A 20,454-nucleotide genomic window follows, 5' to 3' on the forward strand; every position below is an offset into this window, starting at 1 on the left:
CCAGAGGGGGTGACATGAGGTCACAGTTATCCTGGGTGGTCACGCACGGTCTTAACAGTGTCCTGCTGGTGGCAGCATGCAGGTCAAGACGTCTGCCCAGGTTTACATTCATGTGCAGACAGGTCAGAAATGAGGATAAAACGCAAAGACAAAAAATAGAGGGACACAATTTAAAGGGACTCTATAGGGAGCCGCAGTATTTATTTCTGCACAAAAGAGATTATAGAAGGTTACAGAAAAATAAAGGATGACTATACAGTGGAGCAAACCGGGAAACCACAAAGTTCAATGCACAGGACAAACAGCATATACAATCTAGAAAGCTGATACCCGCCGTGTGTCTGCAACGTCCACTGCTGTAATGTTTGATTGAATGAAACCACAATTACCCCCTGTCAAGACCGCAGGCATATCAGACGTGTTTTTCACTTGCACGTGTCAACCAACAGGTAAGCTCTCATTTTAATCTATGCAGCTGTCTGCAGCGGTTCCGTGCAGCTAAACCAAATAATGTTTATTGGTAGGAAGTGAAAGTTAATTGTTCGTTCCATTGCAACATCAGCGTCCAGCAGCAAAGCTACGCATCCGCCATTTTGGACTGAGAGCAACCAGTAAAACGTCTGCCAACAAAGTGCCGTACAAAAGTAAAACAAAATTATTTCTAATCTACTGTCATATTCTACTGCCTGTGTTGAACAGATATAACAAGCCCTTTCAGTCCCCAGGAAGAGCGCTGGGTTTTGAAGCTAATTTTTGTAGTGGCCAAACGGCGGTAGGACAACTTCCATGTTCGTCACGTGACGCCATTGGGCCCAAAAAGACTTTTTCCCATAGACTTACATTGAGAAAGAGACGTCTATAACTCAGCTGAATCATCCTAATTTAAATCGTAAAAGTTATAAAATAATAGCCGAATCCAGAGTTATTTCCCTTTCTACGTTCATGTGAATGAGACCCAGACCGGGGCTGGAGCGAGGGCTGGGAGGCAGAGTTAAAGGAAACGCTACTGCTCCTGCTCTATGGGCCCGATGGATGCAGAAGATTGACGGAAGATCCGGGTTACTTTATCACTCGGCAGTCGAGCCACTTTGGCTTCATGCACCACTGAGCAACTCTCATAGGAATGAACGGGAGCCCCCCTCCAAAGCTATATCCAGTTCTCTTCATACATCCATGACATACATACAGGTACATGACATTTTTTTATCTAGGCATACAAATCAAGAGAGGAACAATGCCTAATCACCAGCGGAAACAAGGTTCCAAACTGAAGCAGTTGTTGATCACTTGCGGCCCCTACTGGCCGTTTAAGAGTGGTGAGGAGTCAGCAGACAATATAAAACAGTCAATTAAATATGTTTTAAAAGAAAGTGTGAATCACATCATCCTTGAGCATACAGTCATAAATGAGCACCAAAAATAGGAGGCTGATTAGTCTAGTAGTATGTGATATTAGCCGTGGACAGACAGACAAATGCACATTCATGCACACACACACACGACTAAACAAACAATCTCCTCAGGCTACGCCTGGCGGAGATAGCGCTGCCCGTTCTCATTCCCAGGGCGTCTAATACCGACGCTTTGTAATGGCCGTCAGCGTACGATACCAACACACAAGACACCCTTAAGTGGCGGTAAGAGACGCACCGAGCTTTCCATTAACTACAATGTAAACCCATCTGCAGCAACAGTAAATGCTCAGAGAAAGTGCTGTGGTAGTTTAAAGAGTGAAAGAGACAAAGGGTGTGTGGAAGGGGAGGTGGATGGTAATGGTAACTGGACTTGCACTTTTATAGTGCCTTTCTAGTCTCCCAACCACTCAAAGCGCTTTACAGTCCATGTCGGCATTCACACATTCACACACACATTCACACACTGATGGCAGAGCCTTCATGAGCAATTTGGGGTTCAGTGTCTTGCTCAAGGACACTTTGACATGTGGACTGGAGGAGCCGGGGATCGACCAACCAACCTTCCGATTGGTGGACCCATGGATGGTTTAACAAACTGCTCTTCATGTCCAGTGTGATTCGTTTCACTTTCACTTTACAATCAGCTGTTCGTTTTTGACCCATGTTAACAACGTCCAGTCATATTTTCAATGTAAAAACATAATCGTTTTACCATGACGTTTTTTTCCTAAACCTAACTAAGTGGTTTTGTTGCCTTATCCTAAGCAACATGATGGATGATGACATAGTCAGACATTGTATTGCCCCATGGTTCCCCTTTTAATGGCCAATATCCAAAATGTCTCAGTTTGTGAAAGCAGTGGAAACATAAGGAAGAACCTCGTAACAAAGCCTCACAACATTCTTAAAAGTTTAGGTCATACGAAGACTCAGGCCTTATTAGGCTCACACCTAATTGAACTTGTGCTTGGTGGATGTTGATTTGAAGGTTTGGTTTTGATGCCAACAGAAATTTGTTTGCATTTGAAATGTGAGTAAATGGAAAGACTCCATTTACTTAGACTTTGTACTGCAACCGAGCTGCATACTTTACATTGCAGTTAGTACAGACTACTTGACGTGAAATGAAATGACACGCCAAAAGCAAGAACGGTTGTGGTTGCACGCAAAATGACGGTGTATACAGTGCGCAGTGTATTCACACTACTACTTTTGTGCAATGCACTGTGGAACTTTAAGAGCCCCTTCAACTGGAAAAAAAGATGTGGATGTTGATGGGATGGCTTCAGCAACAGCTCCCAAAGAACAAAAAAAAACCTGTTAAATCCTGGACACTGTAGTACACAATGCAGGTTTTTGCATTAAGAAAAAAAAATGAGACTTTATGGTCAAAAATTGCAGTATTCCACTGACGTGCTACATGTTCCAGTTTTTGTGTTTCTTTGAAAATGTTGCAGCGGTGTTTCATAGATCACACCTGCCTTCACATCTGCAAACTGCCCCCTCTGAACTGAGAGAAATCAAGACAGGGGGTCACTTATCAGTAGGTCTCTCTTGTCAATCAAAGTTATAGAAATGTGGAAAACAGATACGGTGCTAGAGGCTATTTTTAAAAGTTAGAATAGACAAAAAGACATGGTGCTGAAAAAGTCAGGACCCTGGGTGCTAGAAGCTAGAGCGAGTTTGAGTTGCTGCCAAGACCGTAAAGGAGCAGAGCTTTGTCAAGATGAACACTGTGCAGGCCTAGAGGCTTTGATGCCAGAACGGACGTTTTTCACCAATTCATGGCCATTAATGTACCCCCAAGTGGATGATGGGTACTTTCAACAGGACAATCCCCCTCTGAGATCAGAATGGTTTGAGGAAAATAACAGGTCACCACAGTCCACTGAGATCAGTTCCAAAGAACACTTTTGGGATGATGCATGAAGCATTACAGATACTCTGTGGAGCGTTTGCGCCGTAGAAATAGAATACGAGTAGAACATTTCCATTTAAATCAGCAGGATGGTCAGAGCGGCAGCCATTTTTATTAGTACCGTTGCCATTGCAATCGTTGCAGCGGGCTAACTTCCGTATAAACTAAACGGACTTACGGCAGGTCGCGAACTCTCTGAGGTGAGGTTTTGCATTAACGACTAAAACAAGCAGTGGATTGGTAACGTTACGAAGCACAGAGAGCCAGAGGACATGAGTACAGTTTAACAACTTGTTGTTTCATCCACACACTCTCGTCACAGCGTAAGAAAGCACAGTGCTATCACCAGATGATCGGCTCAGTTTCTGTAACCAGTGTAGCATTTAAGCATGGTGGATTTAGTAAGCAAGCAAGCTAGCTAGCTAACTAGCGGACAGCTGGTTAGCAAGCTTGCGACCACACTTCACATCCCAACTGATGTGGGTTCTGTTGTCACCATAACAACTAACAACAATTGCCATTTTCCATTTTCCAACTAGTCAAATGACCACGAAAACAGTTCAATTCTGTCCATTCTACTCTTTTCTATTTCTATGGTTTCTCACCCAAACACATTGGGCTGCATGAAAAAGCATTTTCATATTCTTATTCTAAACTTCTTTTACTTTTTTTCTACGAGTCTTGCTTGTAGAAATGTTCGAGCTGGACTTTTAACTGCACAAACTGGACCTGATGCCGTGCGTTCTTTAGATCGGACCTAATTAAAAATGAACCTAACGGCCACCTCTTTGGAGTGGGCAGGAAACAGGAGCAGCTGAAGTAAAGCCGCAGAGCTTCAGGGAAAACATGCAAAATCCACACGTAAAGGTCTTCACCGGCCAGTCAGTTGCAAAGCTAGAAATGCATGTTGAGTGAAGGGACAGAAACTGCAGTATTACTCAATCACATTCCAGTTAGTAGCAAGGGTTCGTCTGATGTTCACCTCAGTGTGACATTACATAGTAAAAAAAAATACCCCTCAGAGATGATTTTTATGACAGGTGAAGACAGATGCATGGATTCCATCTGTAGGAGCCCCCACATGTACCGCTGTGGAGTGCAGCTTTTCACAGGGGAGTGTGCTGTGGCCTTACCCAGTGCAGATGCACTGTCAGTGGGAATAAAGGCAAATGCAACCTGAGCCTGTACAGCCACACTCTGCTGCAGAACGGAGCTCGGCCGGCCTCCTACTCCAGGATTAATTAAAACAAAATGATGGTCTGGGACGATTGGCCCGGGTCAGGTTCCCCAGATGAAAAGGGAGTGAGTGAGATGAACACTTTGTCTGTAACTGGAGCCGGCCTGGTCATCGTAGCTGGTATGTGAACGCTGTCTCTCTGTTTCCTCACCATTCCCATGTTGTCATACTCAGGCCACCTACATAGTAGTGAGGAGCTTCTGTTTGTGTGTACTCACCCAGTGACCCCCCCCCAACACACAGCCTGAGAACATGTCCAGGTCAAGGATCCTCTTTTAATAGTGGCCACCTGCTCATTCTGTCCATAGCAAGGCTGTTTGTGATCTCACACTTTCTAAATCTGTTTTCTATCGCTGCGGTGCTACAGTACAGTACACAGCCAGGAAGAAGGCTGTACTCACACACTCTGTTACTTTGTTGTCTGATGTCGCATTTTTAGCATGTTTCAACTCTGAAAGGGTTTTGGTGTTTCATAGAAATCCTATAAAACGTGTCATCACTCGCACTTTGACGTACGGTGTTCATGCTACATTGCACCTGTTGTTTAGCCTGTCGAGGAAAACAACCAGTAAAACCAGCAAAAAGTCAACCCTTTAACACCCTGCACCGTGGAGACACCATTATTAAAGTTGCACAATAGTATATTTTTATTGCAACCACTAGATCGAGTATGTATATGTGGGTGTTTCTGCAACCACGGCCACTTTTGACTCTCCCAAATTGGAAAAAAGCCTTTTACATATAGTGGTTAACATATTAATGTTTTTATGGTTTTCATCACTTGTTCTAACTAAATGTCCTAACTGCAACATTACAATAATGTTCATTTTATACATTTGACCTTTTTTAAAATTCAATATTTTTAAGACATCTCAATTTATTTTCATCAAGCTTTGTGCATCATTGTAAATATTGATATACAATTTGAAATTAAATAAAATTGCTAATCATTTAATGATTTTCTGTACACCCTGAAAAATGTAGACAGTAACCATAGATGTTCGTCTTCATACACAAAAAATATAAAATGTGTTGTTTTTTATGACAGATATTTCAATTGTAATTTGTAATGTACATGTTGCGGAAATTAAATTTTTGCTAATATTGCAGATACTGTAAATGGCAGCTAGCAATGTTACATTAGCTTTGACTCTTAGCATCTAATATACTGTACATGAAGTTATTTTTCTTAAATGTAGTTCAAACTACACAAATACTAAGCTGTGTGAGGACACAATAAATACTTCAGGAGATAAGGTGATCTTAACCTTGTTTTTCTTGATCTCTGAGGGTCACCTATGTGGGCGGCCCAACCTGTCATCCATGTGCTCAGCTGCTAACTTCTGTTTCCATAGAAATTAGATTTGTTTGGCCTTTGAATAAAACTTTTATTATGGTGTTGTTCAGTGTCGCGGTAAGGACTCTGAAGAATGGGACAGGCACATTTAGATGAAAAAAATCATATCAAAGATTTGTAAACAAGTAAATAATGTTAATATGGTGTAAAGTTATATGTATATGAAACAATTCCATTTGAAATAATGTTATATTTGAATTAAATTGGCTCATTTTACATATCTCAACATTGAAACCACAGTTGTGGGACATGAAAAAAGTCAAGTCAAGTCAATTTTATTTGTACAGCCCAAAATCACAAATCACAAATTTGCCTCAGGGGGCTTTACAATCTTTACCCAAAATTTCATTGCTGGGACTTAAAAATGCCCCTATTGCAGGAACACCCATGTATAATCATCTATAATGTGAAAAGGGTCTTTTGTTGGTTTTATGGCCCACAATCTTACTGTTTTGGTTGATTCTCACAGCTCTCATCAACCAGAGAGGTGTACCAAGAAACAAATTCAACAGAGCCAGGCTTTCTTTGCCTTATGCCTAGTTCACACTACATGACTTTAACCCTGGTTTTCCACTTGCTGACAGTTTTTAGAGCTCCCAGACAAAAGCTCCAGATCAGAGGCAAATCAGCGTCAGCTCGGTGCTCGAGCACTACATGTGAACTGATGAATCCTCACTCATACAGTACTATTTCCTCCCTGTCACTGTGCATTCACTAACCTTTCAGCACTGCAGCCAGAGAAGTACTGCTCAGCTACTGTATGAAGGCTCATATTGCCTGTGGCTAGAGCAGCTCAATCATTTAAGCTGCATGTTGGATCAAGTTAATTCGCTGGCTGTGAGACGGGGTTACCCTAAAATACCATGCAAAACACATATAAGGAAAATAAATATAGTGTCGTGGAAAATTGCAGATGGTTCACGCAAGTCAGTTTTTCTCTGATTTTTAAATCCTGAACAATGTGCAGAGGGACGTTCCTTACTCTGAGAACCATGTTTCCCCTCTGATAAAATTTTTCTGCTATTAGTCACTAGTTACCTTCAAAGCTGGAAATCACTGTAATGCATTTTTAAGATTATCTTAATAATCAGCCACCTCCCACTAGGCAGAGTTAGTTTAAGGTCATATTACATTTGATTTTGTATGTGCAGAGCCAACACCTGTGTCAGAATAATAATGCCACTATTAACCACTATTACAATATTATCAAAAAATACAACTTAGATTTAGTTGTTTATGTTCTGTTAGTTTACTTTATAAGATACTGCAGGTTTAAACTATTTATTCTAACAGCTCATAATGAAGTGAGACAAACAGGATCATCAACGAGGGGAGACGGGAAATATAAAATATTGATCCACAAAATGTACGTTACTCAAACTGCTTTTTCAGTTCCAGCAACTAAACAGACGACTGATCTCCCTCCAGATATTAGAGGAATGTTAAAAAGGGTCATGTTGTCTCAGCAGGAATCTCTCTGACCAGTCAGAGGAGGCTCTTTACCTCTCCTCTCCTCTTCTCTCTCCTCTTCTCTCTCCTCTTCTCTCTCCTCTTCCCTCTCCTCTTCCCTCTCCTCTTCCCTCTCCTCTTCCCTCTCCTCTTCCCGCTCCTCTTCTCTCTCCTCTTCCCTCCTCTTCTCTCTCCTCTTCTCTCTCCTCTTCCCTCTCAACTCTGCTGCTCTGTAGCCGGTCTGTGAGTGTCACTGGCCACAGGTTCCTGTTAATGTATAATGGACATCTGTGTTGTGATATTTAAACAAACTATCCGTCAACAAGGAAATAAATGTGATGATTCTTTTAGTTTTCCATTCTCTATTTGCTACGAGCCGGCCGGCTCCCTGCCCTTCTGCTTGCGTTTTTCCTTTTCGTTGGATAATAAACTCTGTTTATTTTTTACTTACCTGTGTCAGTCTCTGCTTTGGGGTCCCACCTAAAACAAAACCTAACAATAAAACCCCCTCGTCTACAAGACCGGTCTCTTGAGAGAGCTCCAGCCAGCTCATAGCGGTCACCATGTGTTTTGATGACTGCCCGGCTGGAGAGGTAGCAACCCCGGCAGTTTGTGGAGCTTCTAAACTCCGACAACGGTGGAATAAATGCTCGATTCGCCATCTAACTTTTGAAAACTGCCGATATTAAAAATTTACACAGTTGATTTCTCGCCTCAAAATTTTTCAGAAGTGAATTTAGTGATGAAATAGCTACAACATTTTTAAAAAAACGATCTGTTTTCGGCTGCTGTTGTTGTTGTAACTGTAGCCTGTAGCAGTCCAGCGCTTTGCATTATGGGATACAGTAGGCGAGGTAGACTGGTCCGATGTATACTGGAGATTTTTTCCAAATCAGTATGACTTCTGGGTATTTTTGGCGTACTGTAGATTTTGCTTTTGTTCACATACTGCATACTACATACTACATTTTGGCCAAATCACTACGTACTACTAGTATAAAATGCGGCTTTGGATACGGCCCTAGTGTATGGTAGGCATTACCTGACTGCCAAACCCATCTACACCTGCTTCCACTTACCTCATCTGCTCAGAAATTACCGGTGATTACATGAGGTGGTGGCTTCCAACACCCACCACCTCACCTGCATCTCTTTGTCTCATCAGTCACTCACTACACAAACCCATCCACTTCCTTTGTTCCTTTGCCAGATCACCATCGTCGCTATGCCGTTCCTTGTTACCGGCCTGCTACCTGTCTGTTAGCCTCTTTCCTGCGGTCCTGCATCCTGCATCAGGATGTTGCTGTAAGCTACTTAGTATTGCTCCATCACATTAATGGCTGCTCTGCGATGAGAGAGACGAGTGGTTCCACTTAGCTTGTTTGTCTTCACTAAGTGGTCATTAAAAGTGTAACACAGATGACTTGTAAACAGCTCTGCCTTGACTTGACTCAACACACAATGACTCACTGAAGCCTTTACCTCCATTCACTCATAAACATCTGGCTACTTATAAAACAGCAACTGGATACTGTGACTCAGACGGTGACAGTGTGTAGCCTACAACAGGACAACACAGGCTGACAACAGCGGTGTCAACACTGTACATCCATCTTCATCTCACCAGCCATTAGGTCTATTGCTGGGTCTGAAAAATGTTGGTGTTGTACCGTTCTGCAAACCACGCTACGTTGAATATTGACGTTTCTGAACCAAAAATAGGTTTCATATCAGCCTTGTGTCACGCTTGCAGAAACGTACAATGCCACGTGGTTAGCGTTGTGAAATGATTGGTTATTATTGTTAAACCTTTATTTAACAAGGTTAGTCTCATTGAGATTAAGAACCTCTTTTCCAAGGGAGATCTGGCTGGCCAAGACGGTCAGCAGCAGGAACACAAAGTTGCAGACAGAGACACAAACAGAGACAAAATACAGTTCATAAAGCACTAAAATATGCATTAAAAAAGAACTATCTAAAGACAAATGGGGGGATGAAAAGGAACTTTTCTGGGAGTCAGAAATAAATAACGTGTGGTAATTTGTAAATAATAGTAATAATCCACAATTAAAACTCCATACTATATTCATTCATGTTCTAGAACACTGCCCGGCACATATTTCAGAATAAAAGCCTTGTGATAACAAATTAAGGAAATCTGTGCACAGAAAGAAAATTCTTGAGGGCTTTTATTTTTAAATGAAAGCAGGAAGTGTTGATTTAAACCCCATACTTTATCAATTCATGGAGCTCTGCAAGTCACTGCAAGCTCTACAGCACTGACTGCTCATATTTCAGAATAAAAGCCTCATGTTAACAAATGAAGGAATTCTGTCCATAGAAAAAACGCTTGAGGGCTTTTATTTTGAAATGAAAGCAGGAAGTGTTGATTTAAAAATAAGTCTTTACTTTTTTTCATTTCCGTGACATATTCTACAGATAGACCTCGAAACCTCTCTAATGATGCTGGTATGATGTCAATATACAGTCAATAGATCACCTTCACTTTCTGTTGTTGCTGTGAACCGCGTGGCACGCGTCAAAAATAGACGAGACCTCGAATCTCTGGAAGAGACGCAGCTGAGACGTGCGTGAGACACACGTCTCGCGGGCAGTGTGGCTGCTCTAACCTGTTAACTCGGATGCCGAAATAAAAAACAACAGGTAACGCAGCCGCCAGGCGCTGCTGACGTTCCTGGTGTGTCCGGGCTGTTACGTTACTCGCTCCGGAGCCCCGTCTATTCACTCAGCAGCAGGAAACGACACGGGAAACCTCTGTTGGTCTGGAGGAGCTGCAGCAGTTATTTCTGCACAAACGTCCACTGTACATTCACTAGATATTCTCAGAGCTAAACTAACTCTTCTGCAGTGTGGAGTGAGCGCGCGTTAACGTGAGCGAGAGAGCGAGAACGAGCGCGGTGTGTGAGTGAAAGCAAGCAGGTAGAGGAGCAGAGGAGCAGAGTACAGCAGAGACTCCGGTCCTGGAGACCAAAGCTACGGTCTCCACTGTGTCTTCTGACCGCAGTCGGGAAGCTGAAGCAGGAAGAGTTAACACTGTTTAACAGACGGGCTTCACTATAGAACTTTGCGGTTCTGGTGCTTCCGTGTAGTTTGTGTTGGAGTCTGAGTCTGAACAGCGTAGCCACACGCGAGCGCGCAAGGGACACCGACCCGCAATGATTTATACGTGTAAGAAGTTACAAACAGTCCCTTTAATTCATTATTTAAACAAGAGGAGAGACTCAATTTTTCCACATCAACAATTCAAATCAGAAAACAACTTCAGCTGGACGCGGCCCACGGATCCCAGTGTGACTGGCTGTTGGTATTTTCATAGTAGTTTAAATAAATGGCTCAATATCTGCTGTGCTGTTACTGTCGGCACACATTTCTATTTGGATTAAGATAATATGAATTACATTTAATATGATTTTTAAATGTCTTTCTGTGTTTCTTCTTTTACTCAAAAACATGATTTTACACTTCAAACGATTCTTATGTTACAATGAAAAAACGACACACACGCTAAAAATACAGCATCCTTATATCTTTATTCTTTAATGCGTTCATGTGCACAGGCTACAATAAATATATGAATACTTTGGCTTGAGCATCTGACCAGCATCAAGTCCACAAACACCTGCAGAGAGAGGTGAGCACAAACTATGCAGGCCAGAAAGCATCACAAACACACACAGTCTTCACAATACACTTGATCTCAGGAAATAAAGTGAGATCAATTCATAAAGCTCAGTTTATGTCTTTGATAGTAACACTGGTGGTGACTGATGGCTGGAGGCCTGAGACAGCAGCCCTCGGCAGGGCTGATTGAAGTTCTGCTATTATTCTGGACATTGAATAGAAAAGAGTAAGAGAAGTTTCTAGAATATCTTAAAGGACAACTTTTGTATTTTTCAACGTGGACCCTACCTCTCCCATGTTTTTGTGTCTATGTGATTAATAGGGACAACAATTTCTTAAACTGATCCAGTATTGAGGGAGAACTCTGTAACGAATGCTGGTCTGGTCTATAGCTTGGAGCCATAAAGCCATGCTGGTCTGGTCTATAGCTTGGAGCCATAAAGCTCTTCTATTAAATCGGAGATCAGCGTTTTTGGATTTATTGTTGGTGCAACCAACTACACAGCAACTCTTCATCATAGCGTTATTACTATTACTGGTTTATTTAACAACGAGACTTCTCCTTGAGCGAGAGTCTATCCATAATGTCAGACACTTATAATAACAATCAGAGTCGGTCATTACAAAAACAAGCACTTTTAGTGGACGTAATTGACGGTGCCAGCTTGCCCCAATAGCACCACATTGCAACCCGTTTAGCAGCTGCTGTCTACAGCGCTCTCCTTCAATACTGGACCAGTTTCAGAAATTGTTGTCGCTATTAGTCAGTTAGACACAAAAACAGGGAAAATAGGGTCCAGGTTGAAAATACCAAAGTTGCCCTTTAAGAGAAGGAGGGGTTGGGTCTTTAAAGCCAGCATCAGCATAACCCTGCCCAACACTATCAACTCACATCAATGCAAAATCATCATTCAATGCACCTAAAATACATTTTAGGCAGCAAACGAGTCAATGCGGTTCAACTCCGGGCTGGACCCTGTTCTGTGATTCAGGTGGCAGGTGATACCTTGCATGGCAGCCTCTGCCACCAGTGTATGAATGTGTGTGTGAAAGGGTGAATGCTGGCTTGTGTTGTAAAGCCCTTTGAGTGGTCGCCAAAAGCGCCGTATAAATGCAGTCCGTCCATTTACTGTTAATTGTGAAAATGTAATTATGATAACTACACTGACATATCCTAATGATTTCATCTCAAATCAGAATTGGACCTCTATTTCAATGAAAGGAGCCATTTGTATCTGAAACTGACTTCATGTTTAGGGTTCACCTTGAAGGGTCTTGGTCATTCTACAATTTGAGTTGGAGGACTCAAAGACAGAGAGATAGAAACAGTTGTGATTTACCATCATTCTCACTAAAATAACAAAGTCTTCTCTGAGTGGAACTGGTTTGGACCGACAACACCGGCCGGTGAGATAGGAAGAAAAAGGGATTATTCCAGAGCCTGCACTGTTTAATGTTCAAACATGTACTAACTGGTCTGGCCTACACAACAGAGACACTCAACAGTATGACCCGAGACATAAGTCATATATTAAAAAATGGACTTTTAAGACTCAGTGAGGTAACCCCTCATGTCCACTGGATGCGGCTATGCCACGTTGTGTTTGCCCCGCAGAGAACCCTGATTGTTCTTCAGCGACACGTTTCAATATTGTTTCAAGTTGTTTTGCCAACATTTTTTTGTGTTTTACAGAAGATAAAAAAAACCATTGTTTACAGCTGATTTATGATTGGTGACAGAAACAAACGATAGTAACGTGGTAACGCCACTAATTTCTTTAACACATTAACGCAACGTGCGGTTTTTAGGTTGTAGCGAGCTGAGTTTTAAAGCTAGAGAGAAAATACTGGTATCATATAAAACTAATAAACCTAAGGAATCCGTGAGTACCAACTATGTTATGTTAGCTTGTTGCAAAGCAGGTTAAGTAAAGCTCCAAACTTACGCTAAATTTTGGCGAGGAAAAACTGTCATGTACATTTTCAAAGGGTCCCTTGACCTCTGACCTCCAGATCAGTGAATGTAAATGGGTTCTCTGGGTACCCACGAGTCTCCCCTTTACAGACATGCCCACTTTATGATAATCACATGCAGTTTGGGGCAAGTCATAGTCAAGTCAGCACACTGACACACTGACAGCTGTTGTTGTCTGTTGGGCTGCAGTTTGCCATGTTATGATTTGAGCATATTGTTTTATGCTAAATGCAGTACCTGTGAGGGTTTCTGGACAATGTCTGTCATTGTTTTGTGTTGTTAACTGATTTCCAATAATAAATGTGTCTATACATTTGCATAAAGCAGCATATTTGTCCACTCCCATGTTGATAAGAGTATTAAATACTTGACAAATCTCCCTTTAAGGTACATTTTGAACAGATAAAAAATGACAAACTCAATATTTAGAGCCCAGCTGCTCCGTTGTGGTTCAACAATGATCGAGATCTTTCCTGGACAGGAAAACCAATTCAAAATCCAAGTTCCAACAGTATTCTCCCATCATGCAACATTGACCATGGAAGTTTGAATCATTTTATTTTTCTTCTTTTGGGGCCAAAACTATTTCAAATGTAAATAAAAAAAATTGTGTCTGATTTATATTGTTTTTTATCTCTGTTATTACTATTATTAGTTATTATTGAAGGAAAGAAGAAAACATCAATATAACAGCTGATACAAACCTTTTGATCAATGATCAATGACGTGTTTAAAGACAAAGGGCCCTATCTTACACCCGATGTGAAGCGGTGCACAGCACAGCGCAACTGTCATTGCTAGTTTCAGACTGACGCAGCTTTTCACACCCAGCGCCAACGCTCTGTAAGTAGCAAATGTACATGCGCCCATCTGTACGCCCATGGGCGTGCTAAAAATGAGGTGTGGTCAGGCGCTTTGTTGGAGCTACTTCAAAGTTAGGCCCTCTCCCCCCAAACGGCAGCATTTTGAGGCTGATTGATCCGCGCGTTACGCACCTCTCCAGCTGTGCGCACGTGCGTGATGCATCTCCAGAGGATTCCGCTCAGCCGGTCCAAGCCCCCCCGTGGGTTGCATTGGAAAGGAACACCCCCCGACCCGCGTTAAATAGGTTATCGGTGCATTTGCTCATATGCAGTCAAATGAAGTTGTCGATGGAAGACGGTGGAAGCAGAGGGTCCACCGGCCAAGCACCACATACATCTGCTCGCACACTTTCACGAGCAGATTCGTTTCCTCAGCAGAAAACGGTTCGCTTCTCCAATTTGCCAAATCTGCCTTTTAAATAGCAATGTGACCGGATGCAGGCGCACCTGGCCTTTAAAGGGAATGGGAGATGACACTCTGATTGGTTTAATTCCTGTTACCCCCAAAACACACCTCTGATTAATTAAGAGACTAAATACAACCCCTTTGCCCTTTGCACCTTATTTTGAACCAATATTATGCGCCGTTTAACTAACAAAAGTGGAGTTAGATATGCTCTAAATGCACTTGTGCCATGCACCAGACCATGCACTATAGATCGTTAAAATAAGGCCCTAAGTCAGTAACAAATGATATGCATCATATTATAAATATGAGTTGAAGTAAATTGTTAATAAATATATACATGATTCACAAGTGAATTTCACGCTTCAGAGACGCAAGCTGCTGCGGCCACAGACAAATCCAGTGGACATTGAGGGTAAGTCTTGAGTGATCGCCGTACGTGTTGTGCTGCCTCGTAAAGAACAAACACAATGTGACTCTTCAGCGTCTGTCTAGTCTGTGTTGTGAGATGGATGATGAGAGTAATGTTCATGCTTAGGGCAGCTCTTGTTACCTCGTGTTCTCCAGCTTTTTAGCTTCATAGTGACTCTGACCGACTGGACTAAACAAGCTCTGATGATTGTCATGCTGCTCTGATAGAGCGGGGTCACCCACAGGTGTCAGAGACCGGTCCAGGACAGCTGAGTCGTGTGTCATGTAGTGTGCACCCTGTTTAACACAGAACCTGGAAGATATAAATAAGAGACTATACGTTTGATGCAGGTTACATTCAGGTGTGTGAGCAGAAGGACACTTGTAGAGGTATTCTTGGCACAACCCAACATCTTCATCCTCTCCACCTTTTCCCAGCCTGCAGCAGGTGCTGGTTTGATCTCCAACACTGTGAACATACCCCTGAGTCAGGGCACCAAATCTAGTAAATATACACTAATCTATGAGCTAAATACGGAGGCCAATTGCTTGCAATATATCAATATGCAACACCGGGGCAGTGTGTTCTAGTCTCTGTGCACTGACCACAGTGTGTGACAGCCGCTGCTCTCTGCTGGGAACATGGCCTACGCAGCCTTGAGTTTCCCTCTTCAGGTGCTGGAGCAGGTGGAGGTGGAGGAGAGCGCAGTGCTGCATCCATCCATCCATCTTCACGAAGCTGAGTGCAGACCATCAGCATCCTGAACCACAGATCCCACCGGTCCAGTCCTGGATGACTCCAGCCTTCACCAGCTTCAGCAGGAACTCCTTCTCTTTAGATATGTTGTGAGTCCAGGACTGCAGAGGGGACAGAGACACACAGGACAGGAGGTAGGTGCTGGAGGTTTTATTGTAGACAGCACAGTCCACTCAACAAATGGGTTCCTACGTTTCTCGCCTTATATCTCAACATAGACAACATGGAAATGTTTGCCCTGAAACAACCGATTCAGAAAACTTTTAAATAATGTTTCATTAATTATATTTGTTCACAAATTAAAAAAAAAGTTATGAATCGCCATTATGAATGTCCCAGAGGAGCTGATATGGAGAGGGCAGAGAAGAGTACCGACAGCTTGTGAGAAGTGCCGCAAGAAAAAGTCCCGGTACGCCAAGGAGTCAAATGAAGAAGTGCCGTTACTGCGTCTCAGTAAGTACCGGCCCGTTTCGAGCCACTAGCAGGATCAGCCCATATTCCTGGAGAGTCAGCGTGGCTAATCTCCCCCTGGTATTACCATCTGATCTATCTGGATACATTATCTAGTCAATGACATCTGATCACAGGCCTTTACATACTGTAGTACAGTGGTATTAATACGTAAGAGAACACTTACAGTCTTGTTTCTCCTCACTTTGTGATCACGTCTCCGTATGCAGGGTGAGGGTCTTGTGACAGCCAGAGACAGTGGAGTCATCTTTAGGGCTATTGTTCAGTAACCTTGCTAACTGAGTTAACATTACTGTCAGAAGGTAATCAGAGCCAGTGGAGAAGCTTGCTAACTCCAGTTTGATCGAATGTCAGTATCTGAGTAATTCTTTCAGCCTTGCTAAGGTTCTAAAGCCCATTCATTCTTATCTTCTATGTCATCTACTGACGTGCTGGCTGCTTGACATCTTCTATTGGTTTGTCTACATGATGCTGTCTCCAAGCAGCCACTGACTTGAATGAATGACAGCTTGTGAGTCACATGGATCTGGATCATTAGTGGTTCAGTCATCAGCAAACTTGGTGTCATTTTAAACTTATTTCAGTTTCTATCATTTTAAACTGAACAGCTTTGGGTTCTTGACTGTTGGTCGGACAAAGCAAGACAAACGAGAATGTGACCTCGGACTCTTTCCAATCACATTTTTTAAAAATGTTTTTGTCATTTTGTAGACTAAATGATAATATGATAATCCATAATGAAAACTACCGTTAGTTGCAGCCATAGAAATAGAATAGGAGTAGAACGGACATTCCCGTTCAATTCAACGTAGCAGGATGGTCAGAGCGGCGGCCTTTTTTTAGGTGAACCGTTGTCATTGCGACGGTTGTGGTAGGCTAACATCCTTATCAACTAAACCGACTTATGGCGAGTCACAGACTCACTGAGGTGAGGTTTTATATTAACGACTAAACGAGCAGCGGCAGTAGTAACGTTACCAAGAGAGTGAATGAGTACAATTTAATGACTAAGTCTTTCATTCACACACTCTTGTCCCAGCGTAGGAAAGCACATTGATATCACCAGCCCACAACTTTGCTAGGCTCATTATCTGTAACCAGTGTAGCATTAAAGCATGGTGGAATTAGCAAATGAAATGGCGTACAGCTGCTAGTTAGCTAGCTTGCTATATCTGCCGTGCTTTAATGCTACACTGGTTAAAGAAAATGAGGCGAACAGCGGGCTGGTGGCCAGCAGCAGCACCGAGTCTAACTGTCCCTCCGTCTCACCACTCCAGCCATCCACCTCTGGAGCTGCGTCCGCTCTCTTCCCGGTGAGCTGCGACCACACTTTACAGCCCCGCTGATGTGTGTTGTCACCACAACAACTAAATACAGTCGCCATTTTCTTTTGTGCAAGTCAAACGACCACGGACAACAGTTCAATGTCCGTTCTACTGCTTTGGTTGCAGCACTAAATAACATCACTATCAATATCAAGAGAATGTGAGATGCCAAAGTGCTTATACAAATGTTTGGTAAGAGTAGCTTGAAACAATCGTATGATGTATCTCAAAGATTAACGGCCGGTACTCTATACTGGATACTTGATTTAACAACTCGACTACTACCAAGCTGTACCTGCCAGCTACCTCTCTGACATGAGGTGAGGTGATCATCTAGATCAGAGGTCTTCAACAGGGGGTCCGCGACCCCGAGGGGGTCCGCGGAGGTACTGCAGGGGGGTCGCGGAAATTTCTTCTTATTTTTTATTTTTTTTAATTATTATTATTTATTACAATTTATCTACTCACTGTACCTTGCACGTTTAAAATAAAAACATGAATATATGAACCTGTGTATTATTTGAATAGCTTAGTATTGAATGCACAATAACAAGGTACATTTATACATGGCACTAGGCCCAGTTTAATATAAAACACAATTTTATACAATATATATAGTAGGGGTCCCTGCTCCATCTCTCCATCAGTTTGGGGTCCTTGGCCTGAAAAACGTTGAAGACCCCTGATCTAGATCATTCATTCAGAGTAAGACCCACAACTGCGGTGGTGTTTTTATACGGCAAAAAGACAAAAATAACAGTCTTCTTTGGCAAAGTGTAAATCATATCAATCATAATTAAAATTTGGGCTTTTACAATTTGAAAATCTAAATTTTTTCTTATTTTTGATTTCGATATAAAAACAATGAATCATTCATTTCTAATTCGGACTTTGTCATGTACAAGACCTGAGATTAAAAAAAGATCACAAACATGATGGTGTTGGTGTCGTGAAGCCACCTACCACCAACAAACCCAACAAAAAAAAAAAACAGTCCATGTGGACTAATGGAGGACAGTAGAGATGAGCTTCTCTCCTGTCTCAATTATACATGCCAGGGGGGCGGGCCAAGCAGCTCGGTGCCTCTTTGAACTGAAACACAAGTCTGTGGCAGTCGCTGAAAATAGGATGAAGGGGATTGTATGTCTGTCTCAGTAACCTGGGCTAAGAGTGATGTATGATGCAGGCTGGACACCGGGAGACGGTGAAGTGGAGTGAATGGCAACTCAAGACACTGTATGTCGTGTGCCGCGAATGTGCTGCTTTCAAAAACCAACAACCCAGCGACGTTCCTACACTTGAGATTTCATACACATCTTAGGCCACTACACAGCATGCTGGGTAAATCCCTCCTGAGAGGTGTTTTAAATGAGAGAAAGGTCACAGTAAACTGTTCCAGTGCAGCGTAAACCTGGAAAACTAACAAATAGGATGCTGGTCGACAGGTTGGTCAGAATGCTAACAAATTTAGGGGATGTGAATATTGTGTGGGAGTATCGTCCGTTAAGAGTAAATGGATGGAGGAGATGAATCATCAACCTAAACTGTAAATTTCCCACCCAGAGTTAATAAAGTCAGACTGAGACATTCACAAATTTAGGCTACTAATGTGTCACAAATCTAGCAACAAAAAAAAGCCAAATGGCAACAAGGTTTCAGCAGCTACACTCATTTCATTAAAGGTTAACTTTGGTATTTATCAACCTGGACCCTATTTCCTATTACGTTCACTTAAAGTGTTTGTTTTTGCCACTGAAGGCTCAGATTGTTATTAGTGTGTGACAACATTATGGAAAGGACCCTACAGAGAAATAAAACCTTTTTCTCACCTTTCACTTGATCCGGTCTGGTTGTTATTGTGTCCAAGTCAAGGAGAAGTCTCGCTGTGAAATTTGAATATCTGTATACTCATGCTCAGATAAATACGGGCAGAACATCGAATTCAAAGAGTTCGTCCACATTGTTGAAATCATTTAAATATTCAGCCATGACATTATAAATCTTTTAGATAACACTAAGCTACACATTCTGTACTCCAACACAACAAACTCTGTCTGTTTCCACCATGGATGTATTCCACTATTCCACCGTTGTATTCCGGCAACACATCACCTCGCCAGATTTCACAACGAGACTTCTCCTTGAGCGACACTCTGTCCATAATGTCAGACAGTTATAATAACAATCAGAGCCTTTCATGGAAAAAATAAGCACAAACAGCCCAGGTGAGGGAGGTGTGGGTTGAAGCCAACAGTCTCAGTCTTAACGTATAGTCCCTCTTTTGAGCAATCCAATCAACTTGAAAGAATTTGATTTAGATCTGTCTCATAACTGTGTTCTGTTTTACTCAGAAATACGCCACATTACAGAAGATAAAGACTCTCCAACTGCACTGTGACTTTATGGGCAACACACTGGTCGCACTGCGTCCTTTTACACTCGTAGCACAGACAGTATTAAAATACTGTAGCCTCTACACAACAGACATGCTGGAGACTGTGTGGAGAGAAAAGTGGAGCAGATCACATCACATCACACCTACGTTTAATGGAAATTTATGAAAATGAGAAAATACTGGTATGGATGGGATGTGGGAAGAGTTGAAAGCGATAGTGGGCTATGAATTACCAAAGACATTTGTGGTGTTGCATCTAAGGCCCTGTTCAGACCTGGTATTAACATGCGTCCTCAGTGATCGGATCACAAGTGGACAGCTTTAAGTACGTCTGTTCACACCTGGCATTAGAATGCGTTGCAGTTTACATTCATGTCTGTCCGAAATGTCATCACTTCCATCATTTTATCCTGTTAGACATTGGTGTGAAATTGTCATAAATAGCATATGAATCCTTGAGTTATAGCTAAAACTGTGTTTTGTGAGGTCACAGTGACCTTGGCCTTTGACCCTTGACCACTAAAATCAAATCGGTTCATCCTTGAGTCCAAGTGAACATTCGTGCCAAATGTGAAGACATTTGCTCAAGGCACTTCCGAGGTATCATGAGAATGGGACGAACGTGAAGTCACAATGACCTTGACCTTTGAGCACTAAAATCTAATCGGGTCATCCTCGAGTCCAAGTGGATGTTTGTGCCAAATTTTTTTGCCAAAAAATCTGAGATATCGCGTTCACGAGAATGTTAGGTACATATGGACGGACGGATGGACAACCCAAAGACATAATGCCTCCGGCCACAGCTGTCTCCGGTGCGGAGCCATAAAAATAAA

General features: G+C 42.3%; 1 protein-coding gene across 2 annotated transcripts in view; it reads right to left on the reverse strand.

Moving 5' to 3' along the window:
* Positions 1-10,908: 10,908 nt before the first annotated feature.
* Positions 10,909-20,454, reverse strand: part of st3gal3a (ST3 beta-galactoside alpha-2,3-sialyltransferase 3a) — a 53,683-nt gene continuing 44,137 nt past the window's right edge. The window contains exons 11-12 of one of the 2 annotated variants that reach the window (XR_012594088.1): positions 15,280-15,531; positions 10,909-14,970 (exon numbers count right to left, since the gene is read on the reverse strand). Coding sequence is in view for 1 of the 2 variants with exons in the window: in XM_074636943.1 (XP_074493044.1) it covers positions 15,427-15,531 (105 nt within the window). In the remaining variant the exon portion in view is untranslated. Of the gene's footprint in view, positions 15,532-20,454 lie in introns of both variants that reach the window. The other variant, XM_074636943.1, reaches the window with a different exon arrangement.

This window comes from Sebastes fasciatus, chromosome 5 (assembly GCF_043250625.1).
Source record: "Sebastes fasciatus isolate fSebFas1 chromosome 5, fSebFas1.pri, whole genome shotgun sequence".
NCBI classification, from domain to species: Eukaryota; Metazoa; Chordata; class Actinopteri; order Perciformes; family Sebastidae; genus Sebastes; species Sebastes fasciatus.